This window comes from Diadema antillarum, unplaced genomic scaffold (assembly GCF_040938485.1).
Source record: "Diadema antillarum isolate AM-2024a unplaced genomic scaffold, OU_Dant_1.0 seq00001539_RagTag, whole genome shotgun sequence".
Taxonomy (NCBI): Eukaryota; Metazoa; Echinodermata; class Echinoidea; order Diadematoida; family Diadematidae; genus Diadema; species Diadema antillarum.
Window position 1 is genome coordinate 607,478 of NW_027272270.1, and position 22,222 is coordinate 629,699.

Below are 22,222 nucleotides of genomic sequence, written 5' to 3' on the forward strand. Positions count from 1 at the left end.
GTTTGTCTGTTTGCTCGCTTTTCTTTTTTCCTTACCCCATGAGAGACTATGACTCCTTCATAAATACCGGTGTCTTTGAAGCTTCCTTGCTTCCGGTGAATAGGGCCTTAATGGCATTTCGAAACTGGCGGTGTTGAATGGTATAGATGATGGGATTTGCACAGGAGTTGCAGAAGGCAAGGACTACAAGTGCCCTGTCAAACGGACCGTACAGAAAGGATGGGCCGAGGAGACCCAGATTGAAGGCCAGATAGGCCGACTGGTTGGGGGCCCAGCAGATGATGAACGTGGCGTTGATGATGAAGAGAAGCTTGATGACTCTCTTCTTGGCGAGGATAAGACGGAAGGATGGCTGAGATTTCATCTTTTGCAGCGTCTCCCCCTGGAAACGCTTGGCCTCGACGTGGAGCTGGTAGGCGGTCAGACCCTGCGTAGTGAGCATGACGACGATCGGAATGACAAGGACCAGGAAGAACGACACGATGCCAAGCACTTCGCCGCCGTTGGCCGTAGGAAAGATGATGACGCACCGGTGGGCGTCCGCGTCCACGTGGAAAATGAAGAAGGCGAAGCTGTTCATGATGACAGCAAGGAGCCACACGATCAGAATGTAGGTCACCGTCAGCTGTCTGGAGAAAAGGGTCTTGAACCGGAACGGGTAGGCTACGGCTACGAAACGCTCCACAGAAATCAGGGTTAAAGTGAATACAGACGCGCTGACGGAAATCCACATGAAACGAGCAGTGTACATCACCTTGCAGTAGAGCTCACCCAGCCACGTAGAGGGTATGTTGATGACATCCGGAACGGGGACCAAGAAGAGAGAGGTCAGGAAATCGGCTACCGCCAGCGACCCTATGAGCTTGTCGGTCGAGTTCCGCTTCGCCTTCCTCTGGAAAACAACCAGCATGACGAGACCGTTGCCGAAGAAGCCTATGAATGCCGAGGCAAGCTGGAGTATGGACCACCACATGAAGGCGACTGGCTGCCATTGCCAATAATCTATCGAATCCGATTCCTCCAGAGGCATCGTAAAAGTGGAAGACTCGGTGTAGTTGCCATCTTCCGCGACGAGATAATCGACATCAGTAGCAACCGCTTCATTGGTGCTCGTGAGGAACGTTGTGCCGATGTCGATGTCTAACTCGGTAACTTCTGTCATGCATTGTTGGAGTAAGAGACAGGCGATGAACAACCCCGCAAGGTTCATCCTTGATCTGCAATTCAGCGCCATGTATACGTTTTCCAACGAAGTGAGAATTCTAGATAAGGTATTGGAAGACAGGTAAAACAATATCAATTTACCATAGACTGAGCTTTGAGGGATAACAAGCGATTGGAATGCTACTGCTTAGTTGTTATGGCTTCTTATGATTTGCAGCAATTACTCATAGTTTCATGATAATGACTAATTTCACTTATATCGTGAATCATAGCGTTCAGCAAACACAAAGTGTATCATGTCAATATGCGCTCAAGATAGGTAAGAGAAAAATGCAAGATCATTATCACAGTACCCAGTGTCACGTTTACTTAAACTGCACAGAAATGCGTTCTCAAAGCAGATTTGAATTTATGAATGTTGGGAATTGTCAGATAGAAGCATCACATAAAACTTATCGTTCTCCATTTAACTTTATTTTTCTGTTTAAGAAAAATAAATCTTTGCTTTCTGATTGAAAATTCTCTTCTAGTGAGTGAATTTGAAGTAGTGCTCTCGAACAATACCGAGCAAAGCAAATAAAACCATTTAATTGCTTGTAGAGATATCTTAAACTGTATATAAATTTGGACTGGAAGCAAGTGTGATATGCTTCTTAAAACTAGTGAATTTTGTTCATGTTTTTTAATTTTGAATAAAAACTCTTGCAGCATGCTGAGTTTTGCATAGCCTGCAATATCTATATCTGTTTGACCGGCAATCCACAGAATCCATTACAAAAATCAGCATAGCACATGAAGAAAGCAAAACTCAATCGTTCTGCTGTGTGTTTGATATCAACGATTTTTTTTTTTTGGACATTTACTTATTTTTTGTAGTAAAAATGAGGTAGAAAGGCATTTTGTCATTCAGAAAAAATAGATTAATTTCTACAATGTTTTGCTGCTTGAATTGAAGGAACATCTAAATCAAGATACTATTATGGATTTTACTAACCAAAAAATCAAGGAGAAGCAGAGATAGTAAATAATTCTGTTTTTGGCACTATTAGTATTGAACGAGTCCATTGAATATCGACTAATTCTCTGTCGCTTTGATACAAGGTACAACATGTGAGATTCTATCCATGACTTCAGAGCTTGTTTAAACTATTACTTGGGCATCATTCCCATAAAATTTCTTCTTCGTTTTCTAGGAATAATTTTACAAGCACTTGCCCTTTCTTAAGAATACGAGTAATACACTTTGGGACACTTAAATAGCAAATGCCTGACAGGAATATTGAATAGAATTTATGAAGACTAAATGTTTACCAGAAAATCCGATTATCAAAAAAAAAAATGAATGTATCGTAAAAATAACATTTGACTCGGCGCTTCTAAAACTATCCATAAATATTGTGATGCAAAATCATTCGTAATCAATCTGGAATTTAATGACTCAGTGAAAGAGTAACTTGATGACATCCAAAGCACGAGAAGGATACTCATTCCTACAATATTATTATATTATTGATGATAAAAGAAATGTAAATGTATATGTATGCTAATCATATGCATAAATCTAACAATTAAAACTCATTCTTAGAAAACATGCTTTTCTCGTAAAGTGAAATAGATATTCAAAATTGATATACTCTACCTCTCTTCGGTGCCTTCAGCGGCTCTGCTCCTGACGAATAAGCACTCCTGGCCTTTGACGCACTTTGATCCGGAACTGTCTCGGCTGCAAAGAAAAGATGGTTCAAGATGCTTCGACGAAGACGCGCATGCGAATTTGAGTGGGTTTCAGAGATGGAGGAGAGTCTTTATAGGACGATCATCTGCAAAGTTTTTGTAGTATTTCAATCGCCGTCCTTTCTGGTGCATTCTTCAGCCATTTCCGCCGGTACCGTGAGGGCGCTATTTTTTTTTTATTTTTTTTTTTTTTTTGGGGGGGGGGGGAGGGGTGGCGTTGACCTAGGACTGGATATGCTTTGTCCGGTTGACGCACATGCACAGACACGATGCTTTTATTTTTCTTCCAAATGATTCTCCCAGAAAGAATCACCAACCAGCAAAATGTGAAGAACAAAAGGGGATATAGTTAGCGAGAGTGATCATTAACCTCGTCAACCCATTCGCTCTTCCCCCATTTCGTCATCATGAGTCAATCCTGCTAATGATGCCCTCCGGACCATACCCCCCCCCCCCCCCTTCTCCTCATATGGCACTTTCCGCTCCATCTTGATATCTCTCCGTAATTTCATCCTTCAATTCTTTCCATTCTCATCTTCTTCCCTTTTCCTTCTGTCATTCTTTGCAATTGCTTCTCTTTTCCCTTCTTCACTGTTTTGTAACATAAACACTTCATGGCTGATCTCTGCAGCGTTGTACATCATTCTTTCTTTTAGTTGTATACATAATAATTATTGTGTGTCCATAGCAGGATAACGTGGGCTCGTAATTGTCTGTTTGCTTAAGTATGTTTGTGTGTGTGTATGTGTGTGTGCGTGTGCGCAAGATCCATCTCAAGGTTAGTGGTTGTTCTTCCTTGCCTCTGCCAGCTAAGTAATGAAATGGGGAGGGTGTATGGAACGACAGACAATAGAACCTGGAGCGAAATTGTTAGGTATTGAAGAAAAGACCTCCATCAGGACCTCATAATTATTACTCTATGATACACCTACTAATGCCCACCATCCCAATCCCTTTACTTGCGTGCTGCCAAGGCGTTTCTCTGTTGTCGTCGATTGTTGTTGTTGCTTTTACGACATTTTGACACTACCCTGTATCAATGGAAACACATGTTGTTGTTTGTTTGTTTTTTTCAAAATAAATTCTTCTTTTACAAATTAGGAGGCATAGAGAACATCCGCAGAACATCGCAGGCATCATGAAGATAAGGTACTTTGATATTGATTATTTTATGTCATAAGTTTACCAGGTTGGGATATCATTCTAGTCATGCTAGTCAAGCTCTGCTTACGAAGGTGTTTCTGCATGTCTAAATTTTATACAACATGTATATTAATTTCTCTCTCAAAACTTACTATTCGAAGTGTTCCCTTTGGTATAATAGTGTGCCTTGAATATTGCATTGCTTTATATTTTCCCCTCTGTTTGTTTTCCTCTTTTCGATTGAACTCCTTAACGTACATGGATGCGTAGAACAGTGAATACAATTTATGACATTAAATTAAATTCTCTTACTGTATTGAAAAGGGAATGAAAAAAAAATCGATGGAACTGAACACTATCTCTAAAGACTTCACAAGTTTTACTCTTCATTGGGATAAAGATAGTTATCCTATAAATAGATTTCATGTTATTTTTTTAAAGTTGTTTTGTGCTAAACATACTTTCTCGGGGACTCGACCTTCACCAAGTGACGTCATCAACAGATCCCAAGGCTACCACGTCGACACGGGTGCTCTATAATATGCCGACAGACTTTCTGATATTCCAACTGTCACGTCATTTGAAAGAATGGTATGATATGTAAATAGGTGAGAATTCAACTTTTAACTTTTTGAAACCACTTTATGAAATGTTAAAAGTCATTTAATTCTATTAAAGAGGAATTCAAATTTCATTGGATGAAAATTGTTTTTGAAATGACTGAGATATTAAAAAACAAAGGGAAACACAATGATTCTAATATTATGTCTGTCTCACCTTTTATCAGGACTGCTTTGTTTTGGATATCTCAGCCATTTCAAAGAGATATCAGGACTGCTTTGTTTTGGATATCTCGGCCATTTCAAAGAGGTTTCTCATTATCTTAAAAAAAAAATCATCATAAAAAAAGTTGTAAACCTCAATCCCCATGTCAACCGAAACTGTACTATGTCTGTAATATCGATATTTTCATACAATACGCAGTGGGGACCACAATCCTTACGTAAGGGCAGCAATGAAATCAAGGAAAGCATGCACGCGTACATTTGATATCCATTATAATTTTGTTGGTGGGTATTTTTTGTCTTCATTTTCCCTCTTTTTCTTTGCTATGTAGTTTCTAATGTCAGAAAGACTGCATTAGTGTTTTTTTATGAGTAAGGCAACAGCAAAATAGAGAGTTATAACCAATATTCAAGATTTCCTTATTCACATGTTTATAAATTTAACGAGAGTGATTAAACTGGATTTGGTGATGGATCGTCCAAGACATTCGCTCAATTCTTATCACCATTATAATTTTTCTTTTTTTTGGGGGGGGGGGCGATGGGGTGTCCCACTGATGCATTTCTATAGATAGACAGAACCTCATCAGAAAATAAAACCAGCTCAACGGTGTCCGGAATGGCGTTGAATTCAGATTCCATTTATCAATGCTGGGAAGACAGTCCTATGGTATCCAAGTGAGATGATCAAAACGCTTTGCGCTAATGACTGAAATTTCCTTCGGCGATGCACGACTTCATAGTCCACTGCAACACTGCATTCTAGCTGTATACAGCTCTTCTTTTTTTTTTTCACCCCCTCAAAAGAAAAAAAAAGTTTTATATTCTTCTCATTTCTTCTCTCCTTGTGTGTGTGTGTGTGTGTGTGTGCGCGCGCGCCGCGTTTTCAGTCGTTGTAACAGGCAAAGAAGAGCTACTTTAAGCGTACTCCGCTTTTTAGCCTCAAGACCAATGGACGACCCACTTATACATTTATGTCCAATGTTATAAAATAAAACGACATGTTCACCATAGGTGGACTGAAGAAAACGTTCCCACGTAGTAATTATAATTCTACAATAACAAGAATGAATCATTCTTTGATGCATTTCTATTGCTCTATCTATGTTTTGCTTCTTCTTCTCTTCTTCAGTAAAGGCCGTTGCTTCTGCAGAAATTTGACGAACATAGATCACAGTCACAAGCGTCTCATTGCCATCGGTTGTTGTTGTTGTTGTTGCTGTTGTTTTTGTTTGATTTGATGACCACTAAAGTCTGCCATCAATTTATTTCTTTATTATACAAAATGTTGCATAGACATTATTATCATTGAAATAAATGAGCTCAATTCGGATCATGATGTATCGTGGTGATTAGCTGACGATTATTAAAAAAACAAACAAACAATGACGCGCCTGAGATCAAGTTATCAAGACAATGGATTAAACTCGGCGAAATACAGCATATTCCCACTTGTGTAATGACGGTATACTTTCATTCTTCTGGGACAACACCCAAAAACTTATCGGCATCAAAAAGCATTGCACATTGTTTGGCAACATGCATTGGAGAAAAGAGGTGAATAGATTTTACTTCCATGCTAATTAGCGCGTCTCTCGCGAAACACTTGAGATCGCTCATCAGAGACGAAAAGTCTTCATAGATTATTTCCCTGTTCACTGTTTACTGTGTCACCACGAGTAAGTTTTTCCCTATTGTCTGTGTTGACAATAGTACCCTGATCTCTGTTGCGGTTCATTAGAGTCTAAGTCGAAAACGAATAGTCAGCCAAGAGGGAATAATGGTCCTAATGCATAATTTCTGAAAAGAAACACTCCATTGGGAACTAATTACTTAGTAAATCATCTCCAAACGAAGTTAGTTTCGTGAAGAGATAGGGAGAGAGATGACGGAGGAGTTTTACCTAAATGAAATACTGTGTAGTGAATCTTTGTTTTTCCTATTTTATATTAACCTTGGATCCTTCTTTTTACTTAGTTCCTATAATCAATATTCCCTGAGACATCGCTGTCGTAAGCAACATTAGTTCAGAAGCCAAATCAGCTTTTTTCTTCTTCTCCTCCTCCCCCTCCTTCTTCTTCCATTATTTTTTCTGCCTGTTCGTTATACTTCGTTATCTTCGGCTTATTTTTAATATTTTTTCGTTCCTCTTCCTCTTCTTCTTTTTCTTCTTCTTCTTCTCCTCATTATCATCATTATTCAACTGTTTCTCATACCTCTGCCTCTTCGCTTTGATGCTCCATCTTCTGCTTTTCTTTATTGTTTTCCAATTTCCTTTTCCTCCTCCTTCATCTCTTTTTTCTTCTCCTTATACCACTCTTGCAGACACAACTGCTATTTCTAACTCTTCCTGTAACCGCTCCTTCTTTGGTTGTCTTTCCTTCATCCACTCCTACAACTTCGTTCCTTGTTCTTCCTGCATCTTTTTTTTTCTTTCTTTACCTTCATCTCCGAGAGTTACAACTTACTTGACAGGTTCACCTTGGTGCTTCGGAGGTGACTGGTCAACGCCCGCATCACCATCATCATATTTTTCTTTCTTTCTTTTTCCTCTCTTCTTCTTTCTCTTCTTTAACGTGTTTCTATATTTCTTTCTTCTCCTTGTTGAATATTCTTCTGCTTGTGTTTTTTTCTCTCCAACGTCTTTTTCATTCACTCTTTTTTTTTTCAATTTCTTTTTTCTTCTTTATTCTCCTCCTCGTTATGAGGCCTTCATTGATCCTGATTCTTTTTCTGATACTGATGCCTATACAGTCTTATGGATTATACACTATAAACCGTAACAAAACTGTACGCTATGTCATATACCTGACGTCCTTATACTCACTCGCGTGAGAAGATGAATTGTCAAAGGTGACAATGAAGCTACTGAGATTGCTAACTACTTCTGAGGAGTGGTCTGGTCTCTGCATGACGTCCTTCATCTCGGAAATGGCTTGCACGAATGCAACCTCGTTATCAAAGCACTCCGCCTCGGAGGACGTTGAGAAATGATACACCAAAATGGTATCTACATTTGAATACAACGAAAGATCATTATACACAATGAGTATATGATAACCAAAAGATCTCTACTGTAACAGTTGAATAATCGATAACTGTATCACCTTGTATCGCGTATTTAATTTCATTCATGAAAGTAGAGAAATGATTGAATTTGAAGTGAATTGTGAAGGATTTCTAGTCTTCATTTTTCCCCTCTGTATAATGTTTCAAGTGATGCATTGTTTTCCTGCTTTGTATTCAATAAGGGGATCCTTTATGTATAAGGGGATTAAGGGGGAATCATTATCACTCCATCAGTCCATCAGCTTGTATTTGGAACCATTTCAGTCTCATCTCATAGAAATCGAGAAACAGCCGCATTGTGATATATAAATGTACGAAGTCGATGTACGACAACGATACGAAAAACGATAATTTGAGGATACCTGCAGAGACATCATAAACACATTTTTGTCTAAGGGTGCGTTCGAGCGCTCTAAAAGCGAACCAAAGCGAACTGAACTAAAGCGTACCGTACCGTACCATGCCAGTGTTGGAGCGTTCTTGTAGCGTACCCTTAGCCCCCGTTCCACTATGCCGTTCTCGCTACGATTTGACAATTTTCTCAGGTCGGGAAGGATCGGGTAAAACCTGAGCCGATCTGGACACAGTACGTTGTTAGAACGCTCTAAGTACGCTGCAGTTACGACTACCAAGTGCTTGCTACGCTCTTACTACGATGATCGGGAATTAGACATTGCGATCTCTGCCGCTGCCGGTACGCTTTAGAACGATGTAGCTACGCTGTTAGTGCGATGTTGCCGATGTTATCCGATCAATGCACGCTGTATCTACGCTCTGAACGATCTATACGATCTTATCACGCTGTTACCCCCGTTCAGAGAGCTGAAAAGTGCCCGATGTGCCCCGATGTACCCCGATTCGACTGTGGGTCAGCAGTCAGTCAACATATTAGCATGCAGAACCGAAGAAATATACTGTGGACCTCGAAGATTCATTCTTCTTTTTTTTTACTTTTGATTTTCAAAGTTGTTGTTGCTTCGTTATTCTCACTACTCTTTCTTCATCAGCGAGCCCGTGCTTCTGTGCCTCCAGTGCCCTGGTTATGACCCACCATTTCCCTCTCCTCTCCCCTCCTCCCCCCCCCCCCCCCCCTTGTCCACCTCGGACTTACTACCTTCTTCACTACTATATCTTTCTATCCTCTCATCAATTTTTTCCTTACAAGAGAGCCGCCATGTGTTTGTTAATGTGCGTCCGTATGTGTGCATGTATGTGTGTATTACTCTGTCTGTCTTTTTTTTTTGCTACCGCTTAGGGAAATTTGTTGTTGTTGTTTTTTGCAATTATATATTTTTCTCTATGAGGGGACTGCATTCTAATACTACAAACTCTGCTTTTTAGCAGTCCCGTCCATTTCCAGCAATATTTTGTATGCATTTACCACAGTGACGTAACTGTTATTTGTATCTCTGTTGATAATTTGCCTGTATCTCTTTTACAATGTTATTCTGTTCATCGCATTGTGGTACTGATTTCATGACGTCTGTGTATATGAGCGTTTCTTTGTATTTTTTATTATTTGTTTGTTGGAAGTGAAATAAATCAACTTGAACTTGAACTTGAAGAGCCTCCTCAACTCACGGTTCTTTTGCAGCAATGCATTGTATAAACGAAGACGTGCTGATTTTTCAAAGGATTTTTCTTGATGTCCTTGCTTTTATAGTCCGTCTTCCTCCAGTAAACTGTTGTAGATGATTTCATATTCTTCAAAATTCTGCTATGTCCTCTTCCTCCTCTTTCAGCATCACGTGCAGTCTCTCTTTCTTCGCCTTTTGGGTAGCTGCTTCGCTGCTTTCTTCTCTTCTTTTTCTTCATCTCTTCTTCTTCGAAAATTACAGCTAAAATTACTTCCCGTTCTTGTGCCGATGTTACTACGCTCAGAAAGACCTTGTTACGCTCATCCCGCTGCGTTTACGCCGTCATTACGCTCTCCCCGCTGCGTTTACGCTGTCACTACGCTCTCCCCGCTTGCCGTACGATTAAAAATATGTCAATTTTGATCGGGGAGATCGGGAAGAAATTTTGAACCGGTTCAAAATTTCTTCCCGATCTGAAAAACTGCCCGCTCCAACCCCGACCTCCACACGCTGCTGCTACGATGCTTCCGATCCCCGTACGCTTTTGCCGCTCTCTCCCGATCTGCTAGATCGGGACAGATCGGGGTCCAAATCGTGATAGTGGAACGGGGGCTTAAAGGTTGCGTTCGAGCTCTCTCCTAAAGCGAACCGTACCGTACCGTACCCATTGGCGGATCCAGGGAGGACCGCAACCAGACCGCAACCGGCGCACGCCCCCCTTTATTTTTTGTTGAAACAAAAGAAATAAACAGAAAAAAAATGGGGGAGGGGTGCGTGCGCCCCCCCCCCCCTTTAATTTTGTAAACGCGCCCCTCTTTACGGAATTCCTGGATCCGCCCCTGGTACCCGCGCCAGAGGAGCGCTCGAACGCTCCTAAAGTGTACCGTACCGTACTGTACAGAGCCAAAAGTGGACTACTCGTACTTCCCGATGTGCTCCAAAAGCGTACCAAAAGCGTACCAAAATTCCTTGTAAAAGCATGCGCGTATCATGCGCGTAGGTCACAATGCAAAGACATCATTCTCTTTGTTCGGGACAGCTGTATTAGCGCCAGGTGAATGACAGAGCTCAACTCAACAGAGCTCTCGAACGCTTCAAATCTGGCACAGTTCGGGACGGTACGCTTTGGTTCAGTTCGCTTTGGTTCAGTTCGCTTTGGTTCGCTTTTATAGAGCGCTCGAACGCATCCTAAGGTATCTCGGGTTTCATTTTCAGACGCATTAGGCAAAAGAATGTTACTTCTCTGTTCGCTCTGAAGGACTTTGCTTGCAAGCTGTAAACGAAGAAAAACAACACACACATCACACTCACACGCATCCACACACACACACAACACAGTCACACACACACAAAACACATTCACACACACAAACACACACACACACTCACTCGCACACACACAGCGTGCGCGCGCACACACACACACACACACACACTCTCTCTCTCTCTCTCTGACACACACAATCGCAATGGGTCGCAGGGCTCCAAGCGCTTTGACCTCGAGGACTCCAAAATGTGCTTGCGTAAAAAAATCTCGACTACTATAAGTAATCATGGTCGAGATGTCAGTATACATAGTGACAGTGAAGGTAACATCTGTAAGAAGAAAAAGAAGAGATAGAAAAGAAAAAGCAGAAGATGGCGCATACATTTCACTCTTATCTCCAAGCTATCTGACTATTAGATAATCATGACAGCATATAAGACCTCCTCCTCTCGCCCCCCCCCCCCCCCCATCCTTTTACGGGCAGGTTTGTCCTTTCATATTTGCTTTTTTTTTCCCCCAGGGACTTATGCTCCAGAGAGAAAACATGTAAAACTTATGACATAACGCGTGGAAAAAGTACCGAACAAACAACATTGGGGCATCTCCGAAAGCCATAGTCATATTGAGGAGTTCCTTTTATTGATTGTATTGGTCTGCTACACCGAACTTTTATTCACCATTTTTTTTTTCGAAAATGCTTGTGAAACAGAAGCCCAGCTGTGCAGTGAACATAGTAAGCAGCACAATGAACCTCATATGCTCCCTACCACCAAAAGACGAAAATAAAAGATAACATTTGACTTGAACTGTAATGTTTGCCTGTATTTTAAATCCACTGTCGGCGATAACTTACTTTTTTTTTCATGAATCATATTTCTTTCTATGCATTGTACTAAAGGATAGTATGAAATAGAAGAACACGAAATAGCAACTACTAAAGAATACCTCCTTCATATGCATTTTAGTTTGTCGTTGACAAGACAACCCCCGCGTTGTCCAACATCAAAAGGATACTTGTTGTCGATAAGATGTCCTTGCCGATTCATCACTTAAACCAGGATTCTTTACGTCATCTTCTACGTAGTCGTGTTTCTTCCGCGTTGCGTTTTCGAGACTGGCGAGTTTTCGCAAGCACGACGCCAGGCGGTAGTTGAGCGTGCCGTGTGCAGAATTTGCTTCTGTGCGTGATCAAATCACAGAATAGAGTTCTGTGGATCAAATCCGAGAAGCGTCCCGTCCTTTGGGGAAAACGAGTACGGTACTCGGCCAAAGTAGCGTTCGGTCCTGATGCTGGGCTAGTTCCGATGTAAAAAGTCACGGTGAGGTTTCAAGGAAGTGTGTATGTGCGCGCGCACATGATACTTGAGTGTCCGTTCGTGCGTGTGTGTGTGTGTGTGTGCTATTGTATATTATGGAAGAATGTGTGTTGAGGTGGTTTATATGCATCATAAGGATTTGTTTGAATGTTTGTTTGTGTTTGTTTATAAACACGTATGTATTTGCGGTGTGCATATGGCAGTTCGTTTGTGCTGAAATCAACTAACGATTGAGAAATTATTTACGGCGTGTCGAAATTATTCGCTCATGCATAAAGCATGCCAAACTTATTCTGGGACAAAGAATAGTGATATGGAAGTTGAAGTTAAGACTGATGGAAGAATATGACTGCAGTGAAAAAATGATCAAAGACAGATAACATTTAGGGAGGGTACCTCCCTTGTATGCCTTTTCTCTCGGTCTCTCTCTCTCCTAGCCCGCCTCACCGCTGAAATTGACACACCCATACTATTTTGAAATCAACGCCGCTGTGAAATATTGCATATAAACACGTGCTCATACACGTTGAAAGCATTTTCATTGCCACAGAAGAGCCTGCTGCTGCCCAAAAAGTTCGTTCGCACAAACATCAAAACACAAACACAAACAGACACACGAACGCACACAGGCACACGTATACACACAGACAAACAAACCACTACCACCATACAACCACTACACATGCACAGTTTCCACATATTGTATTATACTCCAAACACACACACACACACACACACACACACACACGCACACACACACAGCTATGCGCAAACGCATACACAAGCCGGTAATACGCACCTACATATCATACACAGCACATACCATGCAGCCCCCCCCCCCCCCCCCCACACACACATACGCATAACTTACTAGTCATACCCACCCCACCAAAGCATAACACCGGAGCAACCATACAATTCACAGTGCATGGCCGGCGACAATTTGTGCAGCTGCGTTTCATTTTGCCATCACAAATTGTCGCCATCGAGGTCAAAAAATTGGGAACTGCACAAGCATCACAAATTGTCGCCAGACGACAATTTGTGACGGGGAGACAATTTGTGATGCGAACTCCGTCGCAAATTGTCGCCCCGAGCCGGGGCGACAATTTTTGACGGGGCGACAATTTATGTCGCAACACACGGTGATCTCGCTACGGAAGTTTTGGACATGTATTGTTCAAAACTTGGCGGCGACCATGGCGATGGTGGCGACCTTCCGCGCTTCTAAAACGTTGAAGATACGATGGAGACGATTTAAAGCGATCAAGCCACGATCCGCCGCGCTTTGTCGGGTTTTGATGATCGTAGCGGGATGATCGAAGGGGGTAAAAAAAAAAGAAAAGAAAAAAAGATCTAGGCTCGCATTCCTACAACGCCATCAACGACGAAATCTTGCTATATTCTCCCATTGACTACTGTGTGGAAAGCAGGACGAAGACAGTCGAACTTTGAGGTCGCACAGTGGGCATTGGGCTTAAGTGTGCAGAGAACAGGACATGCAAAGAAAGATCATTAAAATGTAAATTTGTAAGTGTAAAATGCTACTAAACACGCATTTGCCAGTTTTAATCCGAAAGATATATCATTTAGTTGTTGAGACTTGCGAAGAAAACACTTACAAATTGTGCGCAAGATGGCTATTTAAAATGATCACTTTTTACGACGTTTTAGTATTCCCTCTTCCAGTCCTGAGGTATTAGTAACAAAAAGATCGGAAAAAACTGAAGGATTTTTTCCGTGTCACATTACCACCAAGTTTCATACAGGATTTTAATATCTTCTCTGCGATACAACTTCATTTAAGATCACAACCTTTTCTTTGGTCTCCATATCCAAACTCTAAATCGTATAGCAGCTTGGAGCATGGAATATCACAGCGAGAGAAATGCTTAGTATTCAGTTTTATTCTATTGAAGCTACGCATAAATTTGAACAAATTGCGAAGAGATTCCACTCCTTCTCAATACTTCCTGATCTCGAGTCGACTATCATTCTCATTATTAATATCAGCATCAATATAGCTATCAAATTATATTTTTCCAAATTTCTAGTGGCAAATCCCGGTCTCTTTCCATACGTGATCCCCATAATTGCTGATCTTATGTCTTCACTGTAATCTCGTGCAGGTTATTTTTGTTGGTGGTGGGTTTATTTTTGCTTTTTTTTTTCTGGGGGCTGTTTTGAATCATCATCATTAATTATGTACAACACAACAAAGCAAGCACTTTTCATATTGGCACCGTAGAATCATTCGATAATGAAAACTGCTTATGGGGCGGATCCACGTAATATGAGACTCGCCTCCAGCATTTGAACGCCGATTGAAATGTGCTGAAGTATAGCCAGGGAGGTATTAGAGAAGTGGAATCTCTTTCCAGTTTGTGCAAATTTGTGCGAAGGTTCTATGCATGATAATTAAATGCTTATGCCCAAGTCACATAGACATCCCGGATCATCCCGGACCACCCCGGATCTGAGCCGGGGTGATCCGGGGAGAGATCCGTGTTGACGCCTTGGACATCCTTGGACATCCGTGTATGTCCGTGTAGTTCCGGGGATATCTGGGAGGCCAACACGGCAACTTTTGGAGGTAAAAAAAAAAAACATCCGGCGTCATCGTGCTGGCAAGAACCATTTAGATAATGCCCCAGTCACATATAAACACGGAAGCTCAAGGATCTACACGGTGATCCGGGGAGATCCGGGGACGTCCGGGGAGATCCGGGGAGATCCGGGATTTTGGTATGATTGTACACACGGTATCAACACGGCAGCTACACGGATAAGGCCGGAAGAGCGCGGCGTCTACACGGACAAACACGGCATCTACACGGATCAACACGGCAGCTACACGGCAGCCACACGGACCACCCCTGATTGCTCTGCCCACACGGCAATCCCCGGATGACGCCGGATGTTTTTGACCGCCAAAAGTTGCTGTGTTGGCCTCCCGGCGTCAACACGGATCTCTCCCCGGATCAGATCCGGGGTGGTCCGGGGTGATCCGGGATGTCTATGTGACTGGGGCATTAGGATCACATGAATAGTCACACGTCACAGACGCGTATCCCAGTGAATTTACAAACCAAAATGCATGTTGGTACAATTGACCTATTTCTGCTCATGCGCAAAGTGGTTATTACGAACTGGCTTATTGTGGTATACATTGTATAGTTTCCAGCTGACTCGGCTGGTGTACATCTTGCAACCATGTCCTAACACGATAGGGTGACGTAACGTCCATCATCATCATCACCATCATCATCATCGTCGTCGTCGTCTTCGTCGTCGTCGTCGTCATCATCCTCATCATCATGGTCGTCTTCTCTTTTGTTGTTCTTCTTACTTTTTTTCTTCTCCCTCTTCCTACATCCCGGATACTGTTTATTTCTTGTTTGTTTGTTTGTTTTTTGATATTTGATTTTATCATTTTATTTATTTCAGTGATATAACTATTGAATGACTTTCCTAAATCATCACATTGTTCATCGTGAATAGTGGTTCTCATTCGGACCTCTCTTTCTTTGTTGGTTTTTTCATCGTAGTTTTTTTTTTTTCCAATACAGTAGAATTGCACAGAGATTGTCATTCAGCTGGACAATTTCGGTTTATGAGGATTGAGTCGTGGAGTGCATGTGCGCCATCTACAGTTGACTGTCATCAAAGCTTGAGGGATAACAATAGAGTACTTGTATAGCATTATGACTTCATAATATACGTCTACTGGGTGACGCCATAACACGAACAAGGATGAAGACGACTGTGACGTAGGCTGTACGAAAAATTGTTCCTACGATATTCTGCATTATTATATCTTTATTCCGCCATTACCACCTTGGTATCGCTCTGTGTTTAATACAGACGAAAACCGCTTGTGATTACCAATATGATAGAACTTAAAAGCAAAAACAAAAGCAAAAACAAAAACAGTGACGAACAGAAGTGGGGCGGTGCATTATCTAGCAAGTTATCAGCGAACTATCTTTTATTTTCACATTATAATCATTCCATGGGCTGAAGTTTAATGTTATATAGGGAGTTTGAGTCATACGTTCTCCTCAAAAAGTATTTCGTATAGCCGCTAATGACTTGTTATTTGCATTCTTTGTTAAAGTTCAATATCAACAATATAGAAAAGACATTGTAAATATTGCAGACTTCAGTGAAAGTAACAAATACAAATTCCAGACGTTGCAGTTTTCACAAAAATACGCACGTTCAGCATTTCTCATGGACAATAAATTACACTATCATAGTTTTCAGCGTCATTTAAACATTCCAAAATAATTGCTTATAATTATACTCATGCAGACAATATAATATTAAACTTATACAAGTTCATGTAGAATGAGAATAACACGGGAACTCGGCTTCCTCCATTGCCAAATTATGCAATTATGTTATAGATACACACTTGTGATTGTATATTGCGATCTAACTATGGATGGTAATAGTGGCATTTAGGGAAAAAATCTAGGCACACGGATGGCAGTAGGTTTCTTTTTTTTTCTGAAACAAAATTGTATGCCATCTTAAAATAAGCAATTTGCAGCAACACACTGATAGGAAAAAGGAAGTTAATACGCTATCATCGTGGATTATATGTATTTTTTTGAATGGAAGGTATGTAGGGTTACTACTCGAAAATTAGATGAGAGCTGAGAAAGGTTGTACGGTCAGTCGAAATGATATAACGAGTTTTATCAGTTTACAGACATTTAGTAAACTGATGTTTAAAAAAATAGAGAAGTTTGTCTGCTCAGGATCGAACGTGTTCTATATGAAAGTACAAATGGTGAATGAACGTCGTCTTTGATCGTTCTGGGGTTGCTATCTCAAACGAAAATCATACATGTGTGGCATAGAATGATTCGTATTGTGTTGAAGATTGAAGAATGAGTGTGTTTGTGTGTGTGTGTGTGTGTGTGTGTGTGTGTGTGTGTGTGTGTGTGTGTGTGTGTGTGTGTGTGTGTATGTGTGTAACAGTATATAAGAGCATAATATAAGGCTATTAAGCCCACATTGAAGAAACATATAAGAATCCTTGACAAGGGTTTTGGTTTCACACAGCCTGAGGCAGAGGGATGTGAAAGAGAGCTGTGGTCAGTGGTAACTGATAATGAAACCGTTACCATGGGAATGGAGCCTGTCAAGCGCAATCTCCATTACCATTGGCACCACGATCTCCATAGTCTTCACAGTAACTGTCACAGTCACAACTATGTCATTGTTATCATCATGGTCATCGTCACCATCACCATCAATCATGTCTATTCCATCGTCACTATCAACACAAATTCAATATACCAGCACTGCTGTTAACACCTACACTGTTGTTAACACCATCACTATCACAATAAACGTCATAACCACCACAACAATTATCACCACCACCACCACCATCATCATCATCACCATCATCACCATCATCATCATCATCATCATCATCATCATCATCATCATCATCATCATCATCATCATCATCATCATGACCATCACTATTTGTCACCATCCACATCAACATTACAAGCACCGTCGTCATGGTTGCCACCGCCATCCTCACCATCACTTGTGTCTATTATCATCATCACCACTACCTCTACCCATTACCACCATCACCATGTCCATACCCATCACTCTTTTTTATTGCGCACTTCTCTTTGCGATTTTGTTTCTGAATCTGCCAAAGAGTGCTGTGTAATATTTTAGTTGTTTTTCTCATCTTCTTATTTCATTGTGATTGATATATTGTGTATGTATTATCTTACGTTGATTGTATCACTGCTTTTGTACATCATACAGACTTATTGAAACACAACCAAACGGCTGAGTGCAAGTATTTTAACCCGTGTATAAATAAAACAAAACAATAAACATCCACCACCATCAACACTAAACAATTACCGTCACAATCACTGTCACCACCATCTAACATCAACATCGTCACTGTCATCATCTCTGTCACCCTCATCCCATCACCAGCACTAATGATCAGCCTCGGCGGAATCACCATCCTCATTTCCATCCCTATCACTATCACCCATCATTATCATCATCACCATTATCATCTCCATCACCATCACTCTAAAGAACACCATCGTCACTGTCGACATCACCATCAACTTATCAGCTTACCATCCCGTCTTAATCATCATTGTCATCATCTTCATTGCTGCCATTGCTATAACTGTCATCAATACTACGAACATCATTACCATGACTACTAACAACAACACCCATCACCATCATCAGCAGTATCAGCATCATCATTGCCTTCACTATCAACGAGGTGATCATTGCTACGACAAGGCCTCCATCATGACTTTTAATAGATCCCATCGACAAGGCGTACGTCAATGGACAAGATCTTTCAACCCACGTTGTCCCTCTCGAGCCATGTGTTAAACTGTGTACTGCAGTGGCGGATCCAGAGAGAACGCACGGGCAAACAAACAAAGAAATAAAAGAAGAAAATGTCGGAGGGGTTCGAGCGCCCCCTTTAATTTTGTAAAGGCGCCCCCTCTTTACGGAATTCCTGGATCCGCCCCTGGTATTGTACTTTGCAATGCTGGGGTATAGTCATTACGTGGCAGGGATCTCTGGCAGAACAAGTGTCAACACTGAAGAGGCAACCCTGGGTAAATAAGACCATATCATTGTCATAACATCTTTGTCACCGCCATAAGTCATGTCTGTTATACTTCATCATCTATGCCAGAATCTCTCCATCACACGGTGCAAAATCCTACACATTGCAGTTACACTGCGATTGCGAAACTACACTCAGACTTCCGAATAAAGTGGTAGAATAGAGATCTTGAAGAGGAGGGGGGGGGGGCATAACTTGCGAGACAGCTTGACCGAATAGAGATGGAGTCGAGATCGTGCCTCAACCATGTTCCTCTTCTGCCCAACATTTGGATACCAGTTTTACTCTGGAACCAACGATCAAACAAGTGTATTAACCGAAGGCTGGACGTACAACCAGCAATGTGTTTGCTTGGAGGAAGTGGTAGGGGAGGGGAGGAGGGAAGGGGGGATGAGTGGGATGGGGAGATGAAAGAGATGGAAAGACTGAATGGTGGAGCAGGGATTGGTGCGCACCCAGGAAAATTACTAGCAAATATGCGCAGTCACCGCCCCGCTCAATGGGAGATCAATAAAACATTAGAAATACGTGACTGTGTGGGTATCCCCGTACTTGGCAGTTCGAAATGGGTTAGGGATCCACCCTCCCCTCCAAGAGGCAGGATGCCACTGTGTTTAATTTCTCTTCGCCCTATCAACACAGGTGACAACATTATTTGTGGCGTCTCGTTTGCCTTGCGCATACAGACACAGTTGCCATTATCGTTGCTTGCACAAATATAAATTGTTGTGCGGCCTCTCGTTCACCCTAGAGTATTTGTGTATACAGTAAGCGCAAGCGTAATGTAAAGACGCGCCTATAGTTGTACTAGTAATCTGATCAAGCATTAAGTAACCAACGTATTTTCGGGAAAAGTGCAGTTGCCAGGAAAGAACGTGACTGTTCCTTCTAAACCAGTGATATTTTTATCCATAACCAGGACTCTGCTTGCAGTGTCGCTCTCGTTTTTAGATGTCGTCTTTACAATGGTTGATATATTAATCATCATTGCCACTGATATCTTTAACACACACACAAACACCCACATTATATTTAATTTAGATCATTAGATGGCGTTGATAGTAAAAAAAAAAAGATGAGTTGTTCATAAAAAAAACAAACACTGAGTTAACAAAAAACAAAGACACTGAGTGCCACATGGATCTGGACTGAATTGTAAGGGTTGCACACGATTTCTTTCTGCAGCTGCGAAGAAAGTTGTTAGTTATCTGTACATCTCGCATACGAACAATTTTAAGGGAATTAACTTTTGTTTATATAATATGTGTGAGGGTGTGTGTGTGTATGTGTGTGTGTGCGTGCACATGGGTGTGTGTGTGTACGTGCGTGTGCGCGCGTGTTGTTTGGAGAGGTAGGAAGATATGTCATTATCTGAGCGTCTTAATGTCCTCCCTATACCTATTGTGAAAAAACGCCATCTTCGGCAAGCTCGCGCAACCTCAGCCGAGTTAAAGGGGATGGCTAGTAACTGATCAGTGGGAATCAGCCCACTTCCGGGTTTCATGAGCTAACAAGCAAAAAAAAAAAAAAAAAAAAAAAAAAAAAAGAAAAAAAAAAAAAAAAAAAAAAAAAAAAAAAAAAAAGGTCCTCAGCTCATCTCTCTCCGTCCCCGCGTCCACTTCCGGGTTTCTTCAGCTGACAAGCAAAAAAAAAGGTCCTCAGTTCATTCTCTCCCCTCCCATTTTAGTGCCGCTTACGTACTTCCGGGTTGAAAAAAAGTGTGGGGGCCAAAGTGATGACACCTTATGTATTCCTTTGTATGGTGCACAAAAAGTGTGGGGGCCCGAGCCCCCACGGCCCCCACGGCTGCGCCGCCCCTGGGAATCATAGGGAATGCTGGGGGATGATTGTTCCAATCCTTTTGGGATTCATTTAAGAGTACATTTCTATTGTTGTGTGAAAATTATTTGCTTCAGAATGGTCTCATATTCAAGTAATGTGCAGTTTAATGTTTCCAGGTTAGCATGCCTGTACAGTGACAGGGCATTAAACTGCACATTACTTGAATATGAGACCGTTCTGAAGCGAATGATTCTCACAGTACACAACAATAGATATATAATGTACTCTTAAATGAATCCCACAAGAATTGGAACAATCATCCCCCAGCATTCCCACTGATTCCCACTGATCAGTTACTATAGCCATCTCCTTTAAGTTCCAGACCGTTTCGACTCAACGCCAGTCTAGCCAGTCTCGCCACCAATGTTTTAATGCGCGTTTGTGTGTTATTTATATGTTTGGTTACATACGTGTGTTCGTATGTAAGCATGCATATATGTACCGGTATGTATAATTCTATGTAGGAATATGCTTTTCGTTTCTCCACCAATTTTGTCTGTTGGTGTTTTTGTCATTCCGTTTAGCTCTTCTGTCTATCCGTCTAATTTCCTTCCTCATAGTGTCTCTTGGTTACCCACACCAATTTGCGGATCTCTTTCCTTCCCGAATTGATAAAGATATTTTTTGGTCTGTTCATGTATCCTAAACCTTGTGTTATTTTTTCTTTCAGCCAATTCCATTTCCTCCCAAAGTCGTTAGCGTACTCCGTCTCTCCGCATTGCCGCTGAGAATGACCATGTCCGCTCTTTCACACCTTCGCAAGATTCCATACACCCTTCGCTAATTAGTGTATACCAATGATGCCATCTTCATTTGTGTAAAATTCTATTTGTTTCAATCTTCGTTTGTCTTTGACGTCCATCGCCTCCAAAAGAGTGTGTTTTTCGTTGTAAAGCCTGAAATGCATCCTAACTGTATATGCGTGCATGCTAACTACAATGTTCTGGTGATCACCGTTTGATTTTTCCGTACTGTACGCGCGAGGGGTCCATCATTTCATTATTCAAATTTCGCAATTGCTATTACGCAGTGATAGCAATTCATTCTCATTGCTACCGGACGAAAGTTACGCTCAACTCACTCTTTATATAAGCACTAATTCAACGGATTTGAGGTGGCGTAAATGAAGAGAAAATCAGCACAGCGTGAGCCCCCTCTCAAAATGTTAGGACACAAGCTTGACTGGAAGTGAAAATATTTGTTGGGGGGAGAGCATCACAGCGTTATCACCATGAGTTAATGTGATAGCACGCATCTGCATCCATCAGTTAATACCATCAAAGCCGGCGCCGGCTTCATCATTAACTAGCCTTGGCGGAGAGACGCACGTTCCCGGCAGAGCGCAGTATTTTGCCTCTACTAGAATAACATTCTCCCACGAGTTCGTTGCCATGGTGACGAGAATCATCCCTGAATATCTAGTGGCAGGTATGAAGGATGCTGGGGCAGATTGAATCGCTAATGGCCATTTGAAGCTATTAGGTATAAGAGAATCGATCGTCTTGTGAAGATATTGTATTATTTTGAATACGTTATTTTTACTGCGATCATACCTTGATTTTGCATGATAACGGAATGTAGAATGAATACATAGGTCATAAACGAGAATTTATACAGAGTTGTCAAATATCTCCAGAGTATGAGAACATAAAGCTAACGTTTTTACTCATCCC

General features: G+C 41.5%; 1 protein-coding gene across 1 annotated transcript; it reads right to left on the minus strand.

Annotated features, from left to right (window-relative positions):
• Window positions 1-46: 46 nt before the first annotated feature.
• Window positions 47-17,326, minus strand: LOC139710546 (trace amine-associated receptor 9-like). Its single transcript, XM_071622481.1, has 4 exons — window positions 17,191-17,326; window positions 7,654-7,836; window positions 2,804-2,887; window positions 47-1,155 (listed from the first exon to the last, which is right to left on the minus strand). The coding sequence occupies exons 1-4, from the start codon at window positions 17,324-17,326 to the stop codon at window positions 47-49; spliced, it is 1,512 nt and encodes a 503-aa protein (XP_071478582.1).
• Between the last annotated feature and the right edge of the window lie 4,896 nt (window positions 17,327-22,222).

Excerpts from the sequence above, each read along its gene's own strand:
- LOC139710546 (XM_071622481.1), bottom strand. The coding sequence starts at position 17,326 with ATGATTGATGGTGATGGTGACGATGACCATGATGATAACAATGACATA. Across the intron at positions 7,837-17,190 it reads TGACAGGCTCCATTCCCATG|ATACCATTTTGGTGTATCAT; the intron begins GTAACGGTTTCA and ends ATTCAAATGTAG. Across the intron at positions 2,888-7,653 it reads CAATTCATCTTCTCACGCGA|CCGAGACAGTTCCGGATCAA; the intron begins GTGAGTATAAGG and ends TTTTCTTTGCAG.